This window comes from Poecilia latipinna, unplaced genomic scaffold (assembly GCF_001443285.1).
Source record: "Poecilia latipinna isolate Pla-1442-1.1 unplaced genomic scaffold, P_latipinna-1.0 Scaffold780, whole genome shotgun sequence".
NCBI classification, from domain to species: Eukaryota; Metazoa; Chordata; class Actinopteri; order Cyprinodontiformes; family Poeciliidae; genus Poecilia; species Poecilia latipinna.
This window is the reverse complement of record NW_015113396.1, coordinates 227,802-239,342: the sequence shown is the minus strand read 5'-3', so window position 1 is coordinate 239,342 and position 11,541 is coordinate 227,802. Positions and strand designations below refer to the sequence as shown.

The 11,541-nt window shown below is 38.7% G+C and overlaps 1 protein-coding gene across 3 annotated transcripts; it reads left to right on the top strand.

Annotated features, from left to right (window-relative positions):
• Positions 1 to 1,973: 1,973 nt before the first annotated feature.
• Positions 1,974 to 3,933, top strand: LOC106955980 (uncharacterized). 3 transcript variants are annotated; one of them, XM_015046489.1, is made up of 2 exons: positions 1,974 to 2,081; positions 2,753 to 3,933. In XM_015046489.1, the coding sequence occupies exons 1-2, from the start codon at positions 2,035 to 2,037 to the stop codon at positions 3,792 to 3,794; spliced, it is 1,089 nt and encodes a 362-aa protein (XP_014901975.1). In that variant the 5' UTR covers positions 1,974 to 2,034; the 3' UTR covers positions 3,795 to 3,933. The 3 variants fall into 3 exon arrangements, with proteins under 3 accessions (XP_014901975.1, XP_014901974.1, XP_014901977.1); XM_015046488.1 differs by having other exon boundaries at positions 1,980 to 2,081; positions 2,750 to 3,933; XM_015046491.1 differs by having other exon boundaries at positions 1,986 to 2,068.
• The last annotated feature ends 7,608 nt before the right edge of the window (positions 3,934 to 11,541 follow it).

Below are 11,541 nucleotides of genomic sequence, written 5' to 3'. Positions count from 1 at the left end.
TTCTTCCCTGTATCGTTAATGATATCAGTCATTCTTCAGAATCGCTTATGCAATAGGGGCACATCGCCTGTCCAAAACCGATCATCTCCATAATGGATATATGTCTGATCTTCTAATTTCCTTTGCTGCATAATGTACATTTCATTTATTCTAGCATTAGGTAAATGTATCTTGAAAGAGAATAGCACTTAAATAAAAGTCAAACAAGGATATTCATTTAGAATTAAAAATAACTCACCCTGAGTTACCATGATAGATATAATGTATGTAATAAAAGTGTGTCAGTAATGAAGGGGAAAAAACTCAATCCAGACTTTAAGCAAATTAAGGGTCTGGTTCACAGAGTATGAAGTTATTTTTCCCCAATTATCAAATGAAAAAAAACAAAACTAACCTCAGTTAAGTAAAATAAAATTATTATCAAAACCTTTGGAATTGTAATGATTTCTTTTTTAAAAACAAAATGTTTTGTTTAAATAACTCTTTTTAAATTAAAAAAAAAAAACCTTTTTAAATTAAATAACTCATTTTTGTCTCATGAACTTAAAGTTATTTGCCAAACAAACTTTTATTTGCACACATCAAAATCTTTTGTTGTGATTTTGGGCCCACGACGTCATGTGAGAATCACAAACAAAACTTTGAGTCACAAACTAAAACTTATTGTAGAAGCCTAAATTCAATTTTAGTTCATTCAGACCTTTAAGATAAATTATGTTTATATTTCTTATGGTAATTTGTTTATTTGGATAAAAATGATTGCAAGTTATATCTCTATTACTAATTTGTTATATTGGCCTTCCTGTAAATTTGCATATTGGAGTTAAGGATTTTAGGGTGTGGCCAGGCAGAATTAGTTGGGCAGTTGGAGTGGAGCCACAAAGTTTTTTGACCGCTCTCTTTCTCTCGCTTAGGACTCTTTTGTTTACTCTATTATTTTTGTGGAAAAGTAACATTTGTACCGTTTTTATTTTTGAAGTAAACCGTTCACCTTTATCAAGAGGACCCAGTCTGGTTTTTTGTCGTTTTCGTCATCGAGTGGACCGAAGGGGAAGGACGGAGAGCGTCAAGCTTATGGCTTCATTGTTTAGGAACCTACACTTAGAATAGCAAGAAAAGATTTATGACATGCACCAATAAGTTTGTTTTGCAGAAAAAAATAATAATTCACTTCATGAGACAAAAGTGTTTGATTTTAATTTTAATAAAAGTTTTTTAAGCAAAACTCAGTAGGCTTTTCTCATGGTGACATGCATTAAAAATTTAATATTTGCTTTTGTTTTTTTTTTTTGTTTTTTTTGCAGTTCCACGTTAAAGTTTGATGCAGCTCTGCTTTCCTGAATGGACCATCTCCATCTCCACTCCAAGTGTAGCAAACAGGCAGCTCACACAGTTTTTCTGTTAAATAATTTTAACGCACCAGTTTCATTGAAATATTAGCACAGTTGTACAATTTTAACATTACTATTGACAAAATAAATTACGTGACATTCGACAAGATTCATGACTTGGCAACCTGGCATTTGGTTTGTATTATTACTGTTAATAACCGATTAACAACCTGATGTTTTGTCTTATTTTCTGTAATACAAAATAAACCTTCTGAATAGAAGTATTTCCATGACTTTTATATAAATAAAATTCTTCATTAACGCTTAGGATGAATGAGTTATGAAGGAAAGACATTTAGAAAACCGGGCATAAAGCCACTGTTTGAATGGAGAGGATGAGGTTTGGCTGGGCCTGGAGCCCTCTAGTGGCTCAATGCGGTATTGAATTTTTATACCAGCATTTTATAAAAACGTCCCAGACGTTCAGCAACGCAAACTTTCTCCATAAAGAACAAAAACAGAGATTTTGTTCAACATCATAATCATCATAAAGGTGTAAAAGATACTGAATGTAAAGTTGCCTTTGTTGTAACTACCGTTAAGGATATATGCTTTTATTTTGGTGTCTCATGTGTTACGGTAGCTATGGTAACGGAACGGCGTTCCAACTGAATAGGTTAAAAGTTAGCAAAACAAAAAAGAAATGCTAAAAAGCAACCCAGTTTTAGCTTCAGTCGGTAAGGGAACAATGTGAGTAAGTTGAAATACTAATAGAAAAGTCTGTGATTGCTGTTAATGTAAATAATTGTACTCATGCAATGAGCTACGCACAACAACAGATGGTGAAAACTGTTACTTGTTCCTGTCGGCTTTAATAAATCACAATTTAACCATCAGTTATGGCCTTCTCCAAATCGGCTGGATGCCACACGAAATACAATTACAGCAAAAACATTTCTTCCACAGTGAGTGAATATTCAGAGAGAACAATCAGACAACATTTTGAAAAGATCGGTTTCGAATATTCGAATTTCAGACAATGTTGACCGATCTGAATATTGCCTTGCTAGCTGGGTCGTAGCTTTTTTTTTCTTTTTTTTTCATCAAACAAAACTGATCTGTGACGGCTGATGACGTAATTCTCCGCCTTTTGTCTGCAGCGATTGTGATGTCATAGTTGAGATTCTTAGTGCATCGTTTTATTCTCTTCAGATATTCCAGACATCACAGGAATGAGGATTTGTGCAGATTTCAAGTTTGACCCTTGAAGTTTTCAGGAAATACCAACAAGACACCCAAGCTAACAGAATAATAATAATAATAATAATTATATTATTCTTGTTTATAAAGCGTTTTTAAACCAACTGGTGAGAGATTGCCAAAGTATTTTCAGAAGCTTCTGGGTTTTTTTCTTCCAACAGTATGGGACAAGTATTTGGCTTGAACAAGTACAAGAGGGTAAAGAAGACGAAGAAAGTGGACTTTATGGAGGAGTACGTTAGGCAGCAGTTTCGTGGACATGACCCCCCTGAAAATAATTACGGCACACTAGTAGAACTTAACATGAGATCAATTCGACAGAAAGGTGAGGTTGATGATAAGATTTTAGGTAAAGAATCTCGGAGTTCCAGTGCGGTGTACTTTTTAAAGGACTTCCTTATAAAACATGACCTGGACTTTCATGTGGAGCCGATTGTGGGTCCGTGCACTGAAAGGGAGATTGAAAGAATAAAAGCCCGCAAAGTTAAACTGGAAATGGGGGAACGAAAGGAACCTATAACAGAAAAGCAGGTCGAACAGAAAGCTTTGGAAAAACCACCATCTGTTAAAAGTGAAACTTGTACTCTCCAAAAGCTCCTGTTAGATGTGCAAGCATCACTTGACGCAGATGAGAAAGCCTGGGTGGATTTTGAACAGCAAATGTACAGGACAATGGAAGAAATGAACATGGAGCTAAAACAGAATTTTGATCTGCTGAAAAGGATTAATCAGGCCTTTGAATCCACAGACGACACTAAAAATCAAACTTCTGGCAGGAAAACACCTCAGGAGACTGAACAACCAGAACCCCCAACCCGAAAGCTCTCTGTGACACCTCACAGGGTAAAAATGTACTGCTTGTCACCCTCTTTATTGCAACTTACTCGAAGAATGGATGAAGTGGACTGGGTGCGAAAAGAGGCTGCCATGAGGTTTAGAAGGCGGAATGAGTTCATTGATACAACAGATGAATTCCTGGGGATAGAAGAAAAATGTTTCTATTCCAGAGAACATGAGGAACGTAAAGCTCTTCAAGAAAGGCTTGAGTTGGAAAGAGAGGCAGTAGAACGAGCAAAGATACAGAGATTAGCTCACAGACAATCAACTCCGGATATTATGGTACCAGAGGGGTTGAGGAAATCACAGTCTTTTGAGAACATTGCAGCAAAAGTCGGAGGGGGCCTGAAGAAAGATGGCGAATGATTCGAAAAAAAGCCTTGACAGAACCAGAGACACATGCAAGGACAATACTATCAGATAGGGAGCCTTAAAAGGGCTGTAGTGTTGGAGGAGCTTGGAGACCACAGGGCTGCAGGAGTGAAGGAGCTAGGAGTCTGTGGGGCTGTGGCGCTAGGAGTCTGCGCCACAGCCCCACAGCTCCAAGGCTGGCTGTGAACACCGAAGTGATTGGAGCCTGGGGGGGCTGTGGGCACCGAGGGGCTTGGAGCCTTGGAGGCTTTAGGCTCTGAGGTGCTTGGAGCCTGGGGGGGCTGTGGGCACCGAGGGGCTTGGAGCCTTGGAGGCTGTGGGCTCTGAGGTGCTTGGAGCCTGGGGGGGCTGCGGGCATCAAAGTGCTCGGAGCCTGGGGGGCTTTGGTCACCGAGGTGCTCAGAGCTTGGGGGGCTGTGGCAACCAGAAGCTAGGAGCCTGCGGGGCCGTGACGACTGAGGAGCTTAGAGCCCGCTGGTTTCTAAGCTCGTCCTACGCCCAATATTCAGGCCTGATAGCTAGTTTCTAGTTGTAATAAAAGAATTAACAGCAAAATCCAATGCTCTTATTCTGTATGACCCGTCTTATAAAACTGTAAAAAAAAAACTAAATTTAATTTTCTTTTTACTTTTACTGCATTAAATGTTTTCAACAGCTTCAGACCTATCCACAGCTTTAGAGTGTTTTTCTTTCATGGCTGTCTTTCATTCATTTTTGGAATAAAATCAATGTGTTTTTTTTTTTTGCTACTTTTGTCATTTTGATTCAAAATAATGTTTTGTATAATACTTTCTACTGTGTTTTATTTCACACAAGAGTTATTTCATGTTTGAAATATTTTCATTTTTCACTTTTTTAAGCATTTTTAGAACAATTTGTAGAACATTTGTGACAATTTGTAGAACATTTTTAAAACAAAATGCCAACAACAGCAATTTTACAACAACAATGATGGAATGTCAATAATGGACAAATAATGGACAATGTCAGCATCCATTATGTGTGTGTGGGTGTGTGTGTGGGCATGGGATGAGTGGGGGGGTGTGAAAGAGCACGTTTCTTGAAACTAGCTAGCTAACCAAGCTAGCTAACATTACTGTCTCTATTCTATTATGTTGTGTGTATCACGCATGTGAGTGTGTGTATGTGTGTGCATTTATCCATCCATCCATCCATCCATCCATCCATCCATCCATCCATCCATCCATCCATCTTCTTCAGTTTATCTGGGGTCGGGTCGCGGGGTCAGCAGTCTAAGTAAGGAGGCTCAGAGTTCGCTCTCCCCAGCTACTTGTTCCAGCTTCTCCTTGGGAAATCCCAAAGTGTTCCCAGGGCAGCTCAGAAACATCATCAGCGTGTCCTGGGTCTTCCCTGAGTCTCCTCCCGGTGGGAGATGCTCAGAACACCTCACCAGAGAGGCGTCCAGGAGGCATCTGTCCAGAAGCTCCTCTTGACGTGAAGGAGCAGCGGCTCTATCTCTAAGGGAGAGCCCAGACACCCTACGGAGGAAACTCATATCGGCCGCTTGTAGCTGTGACCTCATTCTTTCGAGATCACGGATACCTTCCAAATGTCATGACCATAGATGAGGGTAGGAACGTAGTTCAACCGGCAAATCAGGAGTTTCGCTTTTTGGCTCAGCTCTCTCTTCACCAGGACAGACCGGTGCAGCACCGCTTCACTGCAGACGCTGCGTCAATCCGCCTGTTGATCTCCTGCTCCATTTTTCCCACAGTGGTGAACAAGATCCCCAGATACTTAAACTCCTCCACTTGGGACAGGACATCCTCCCCGACCCAGAGAAGCCCCGCTATACTTTTCCAGCTCATTTATTTATGCATTTATTTATATAGCTATGAATTTTTTATTTTATTTATTGAGATGATAAAAGAACAAAACCTAGAACTCAACAGGTTTTGTATGTCATTCAACACATTTTCTCTTTTGGTTTTCTCATCCAGTATGTCAGACACACACAGAGACACACACACAAATAATACACATGTACAATAAAGTATAGGTGGTAATGTTAGCCAGTTGGTTAGATAACTAGTGTTAGCTAACTTTGAAGAAGGGTAATATGTATTTGTGACAATAACGCTGTCACAATACGCATGATTGACACACACACACACACACACACACACACAAACACACATACACACACACACACACACATTTGTGAGATAAAAAAATAAAGATAATACTTATATGTAAGAGTTCTTGCTGTGTAAAATATTATTACTCAGAGGTGACACTAAGGATTCAGTGTGTTTGTTCACAAAATATGTTTTCCTGACAGTCACAGCTGGTAAGAAACAAAGATTCCCATCAAATTCCATAGGAAATGAATGCGGGTCATTTTGGACCCTCTCACGAAAGAATGGGGAAGTGATATAAAACATGCTATTTCTTAAAATGTATAAAAGGTAAATTAAAAATTTGAATTGCATGATATCAATAACATGTTTCTTGAGGAATACCTGGAATATGAAGTGATGAAAACTTTTCATTACAAAGATATTGCAAAAAGATGACCTCACCGGGGCCAAAATGACCCACTTATGAATCAGAGGGTTAAAAGCAAGAAGAAAGTGTGTCATTCTCATCATTTTATGGTGAATTATTGTCATGATCAGCAGTCAAAAGGTTAACTTTTCACATAAAAACGCTAGCATCGCTCTTAGCCAATGAGGTGCTGCCAAATGACGCAACGTCCCGCCCACCACGTCCCTCTCAGAGCGCAGGCCTTCCTTTTTTCTTCGGCTGCTATTTCAGTGTTGTTCACGCTAACTGAACGAAGAAGACCGAAAAATCACAGAAAAGGGTACAAAAACGATATAAAATCAATAGTTAGCGAACTTTGTTAAAGCTAAACATGATTTTAAGCCCGTTTAGTGGTAGAACGATGCGCTAAGTTCACAAATATTAACTAGTTCGGTTCTGTGTACCTAATGGAGGCGGCGCCATTTTGTGCTGCTTCGCTGTCCTCTTGTGAGATTGGTGAGCAAATTATTTTTGCCTGTTCGTGATTTATTTCCACTTTTGTAAGTTTGTTGTGAGTAATATTTTTCCAACATGGATTGAAGAAATCCTTTACAATATTTTGTTGAAAACTATATGTTATGTTAAGGTTTTGTTGTAAATGTTTGATCGGATTAGTGAAATGCAAAATTGATTTTGATATCAAAAGAGTTTTATTTTGAAGTGAAACTTGATCTGTATTATCAGAAAGGTGTAACCAGGAAAGATTTGAAAGTGAAACAAAATAGTCTGAGCCTTTTTTATTTCACTGTATTTAGCCAAACCTTCTAATCTAAATTATTTATGTTGTTGTGTTATGTTTTGGTAAACTAATTCCTGGGTTGAGCACTGTTAAGTAGCTTGAGTGTTACAAGTGGCATTTATCATCTGGTTCAACTGGTTTACAGTGAAGCTGTTTGACCAAAAGATGCTCACTTCTCTGTCTTTCTGTGACTCTTTTAGTCTCTGCATCTCTGTTGAAACCTGCTGATGACGCTTGAAGCTCAGAGGCCTCTTCCGTCTGACAACTTCCTGTTTAAAGCTTCACAACACCAAGGTACCGTTGATCTGTTGTTGGGTTCGTCTTGGTCTCGTGTCAGAATGTGAACAGTGTGATGAGGAGGGCGATTTAAATACCAGTTCTTATTGGACTGGTATTTCAGTCCAATAACCTGTCCAATTGTAATTTAACTTATAAATCAATGTAGACAACTCCTCTTTTAAAAAGAATCAAAGTAATGGATTAAAACATCAGATGGTTACCACAAATCTTCTATGATGTACTTTAAACTTGCTTAGTTTATTTTTTAAGCAAAACAAATTGTGCTTACAAAGTTTTGAAACTGAGTCTTCTGTGTTTTTTGATACATTTTATTCCTTTTTCTGAAAAATCTTATCTGGCAAAGCTTTAATAACCTATGGTGATCATTGTAAAGAAACAACAAACCAACTTATAGTAAATGTTTCGTAAGTTGAAAGCAGTGCAGAAGCTGAAGAGTACCTGAGAAACACACTCAGTTGGCCATTTCTTTGGGAGCTTTCTATAAAATAATTTTAAAAAATCATGAAAGAAATGACAGAAAAGAGAACAAGATTAAATAAGCAAACACAATTGTCATTTAAGTTATCTTAGAAAAATTTTATCTAAAGATGATTATGAAATCTTATTTTCCTGATTACAGAAATTACAGCAACACTTTTGCATCTTGTTTTATGCTTATGTTTTTTAAAGTTACATTTTAAGTAACATTTCAAATGTTGGAAATTAATATGTACAAACTACAATCCTTCGAGCACCAACAACTAAAATTCTGTTGTCGTCTTCCCGGTTTTTACCAACTCAACTCCCTTGTCTGCTCCTCTATTGGATCCCAATCCCTTCCATAAAACCTCTAAATTGTGTCGTCGTTTGGACCTGAAGCTCTTTTACTGTAGTACCTGGCGGTTCCACCAGAGCTGCTGGATCTATGTCTGCCGAAGCAGCAGAGCAGAACTCCAGTCAGGATCAGTATCACACCAGCTGCCCAGCCGATAAAGATGCTAGCTCCCAGCTCTATCTTCTGCCCTATTAGTAGGGGGTTGTAGAAATCTCTTATGATGGTATGCGCCGACCAGCTGACCGGGATGATCACCAGCAGGCACTAATCTATAGTTACCTGTGAGGTCACAATGTTTGCTCCTATGAAGGCCGTCACTTTCCATTGAGGGAGGGCACAACAAGTGATGACCCCAATCAGGCCGATGACCCCGAGGGTCACGCATACAATCTGAGCTGCTTTTGATGCCATTCTGCAAACACTAAAAACCAGAAATCAAATAGTTAAAGACGTTTCTGCAATATATTCTTGGTATTCTTCCGACTTTGGTGCCAGTCATCAATCCGTTGTCTTCCTCTTTTCCTGGGGCGACAGGAAACACCAGCAGAATCTAAAAGGTTTCCTGATGCTCAGGGTAATTATTAAAGGTACTTTAGATCAAATTCAGAAGTCGGGCCAGCGCTTGATTATCAGGAATTAATAGCCAAACACATGGGTGTTGCAATAATTATATGTGAAGATGTTTCCACCTCACATTTGAGAAACATTTCTTTTGTCACCCCCACATTTACAATAAAATAATAGTAAAATGCATGAGTAAGTGGAGCAGCAGGGGTAAATATGTTGAACAATGAAAAATTTACAAAGGTGCAAAAACAAGTTCAATCATCTTTTAATGCAGATATTAAAGCTACAGAAATGCCTAAAGCTCAGTTCAGGTAAAAAAATATTTTACTGAAACCAAATCTGAGGTGACCCACCATAACCCTCCCCCATCAAATAAACCCTCATAACACTGAAAAGTATAAAATATTAAATAAAAAATATGATTAAGTTAGAAGTATTCATTTTTCCATCATTGGGATGGATTCAGTTAATTTATTGTTTCTGTTTTTGTAAAACCTGTGTTATTTTTTATCTTAAAAGTAAATGAAGTTGGAAAATTGTACCTTTTTAAAAGATGTCGTTGGATCAGGTGCTGGAGGTTCTTCAGTTAATTCTGATCTCAAACAAGATGGATCATAAAATGTGAAATGGTGCCGAATATATGTGGTTCTAAATACAGCAGAATAAGGAAGTTCAAATATGTCTGCCTTTATTTACTGTAGTTTTATGTCATCAGCTAATCAGTTTGCCACAGACACAGGATGTGAGCTTCTTAGTTTGATGTACCTTAATAACTTAGATGTTGTCTACATTGCAAAACACTTTTCCATTTACTTAAAAATTGGGTTTTGCAGATATTGATGCATTTTGCAAAGTAGACAAATCCTCATTTATTCACTTTACAAATGAGGATTTGGAAAGTGGATCATAAGGTGCTTATGGCCATTCATACTTGACCATAAATAACTTCTGTTTATTCTCATGCATAAACAGAAGTTATGTTTGACCAGCAAAAATATAAATACTGTGGAAGGAAAATAAAGTCAGACTCAATGGCAGCTTCCGACAAACACTGCTGGCCATTTGCTCATACAGATGCATGAAGAAAACCTCTCAGCTCGTTATAGACCAATGTGGAATATCTTGCATTTAAAGCAACATGATGACAGATAGTGAGCAAGTTGTAACATCATCTCCACCAAAGGCTCATCTGATAACAGCAGTGGCTGATGCATCGTGCTCTCATTGATGTCTCCATCAGTGTTGGCAGCCATCATTTCTGCTCTGCACGAATCGACTTATCAGAGACGAGAAGTGAGGCTCACTGGTTCCCATTTGAAAGTAAGCGCTCCATGAAGATACTGAAGAATATGCCTGGCAGTGTGGTCAGGTATCTTTGTAGCAGATCACTGCAAAGATCTGCTGCAGTGATCTGCAGCATGTCACTGCAGCAGCTTTGAATGATTTGACGTGGCACTTTGGTGACTCTCACCTCCCTTAAATGTGCCAGGACTGAGTGTGTAACCCACATTTAAATATAACTTTATAAAAAAAATCCTATTAACCCTCTTAAATGTGGAAAGAGTTGTTAAACAGTTATTCTTTATTTCTGGTGACTTATTGTCATGATTAGCTAATTAAGCTAATTGATTCCTCATTGGCTAAGATGAATGCCATTGACCATTCCTCTCAGCCAATGAGCTACTGCCAAATGGCGCACTGTCCCGCCCACCACATCCATCCTAGAGTGCAGGCCTTCCTGCTTCCCTTCTGCTGTTATTTGAGCACTGAGTAGCTTGCTGAACAAAGAAGATGGAAAATCACAGAAAATGGTACAAAAATGTCAATAGTGAATAATTAACAAGCGCCGTTGTTGCTAAACATGGTTTTATGCATGTTTACTGCTTGAACGGTCCACTAAGTTCACAAATATTAACCAGTTTGGTTCTCCGTACCACAGAGTGAGGGGTTAGAGGTGCTGCCAGTTCGTGCTGCTGCGTGAGATCAGCGAACATATTATGTTGCCTGTTCATGTTTTATTTTCACTTTTATGAGTTCATTGTGATGTTTGCAACTTTAAATGGAGAAAATAAATTGTTTTGTTGAAAGCTATTGTTAAGGATGAAAATCCTAATCGATGAATCATAATTTGTATTGACACACACAGAGCATAAAATCAGCCAAGAAAAGCATTCAGACTTTACTTATTTTATTAACTTTCAGCGCTGAAAGGAGACGCTTTACCATTACATCCGAGAAGAATTTCTAAAAAAGTCTGTGCAGCATCTGAGGAGAAGGAGGAGGGCAGCTGATTATAAGGACTGAAGACACTCCCTGAAATCACACCATGTCTCTGTGGCCCTGATAAGTTTCTGTTTCTCTGAGAAATGGACCTTAGTGTCTAACACAGGGGTCCCCAAACTACGGCCCGCAGGCCGGATCCGGCCCACCTCCACATTTGGTCCGGCCCCCTGAACAATACCAGAGAGCAGATTATTATTTTTTTTTTTCCATTTATTGTACATTCCGATTTATATGTGGATTTTTCTTCAACCACCAGGGGGCTCTTTAGCAGGAAGTGTGTCCTGTAAACTGTGGTGTTTTGTTTTGCATTGCTGCCATCTGTTGGACTTTTAGGGAACTGCTTGACTTTTATGTTATTTAATCAGTACGGTTGTTTGCTAGCGGTAGAGCAGATGAACACGTGTCTGTTATGAACGCCGCATTCAAGGTTGAATTCTTCGAAGCAATGCAGGAGCACAGTAGCAGCTTATACTTCAAAACGAGCCTTTATG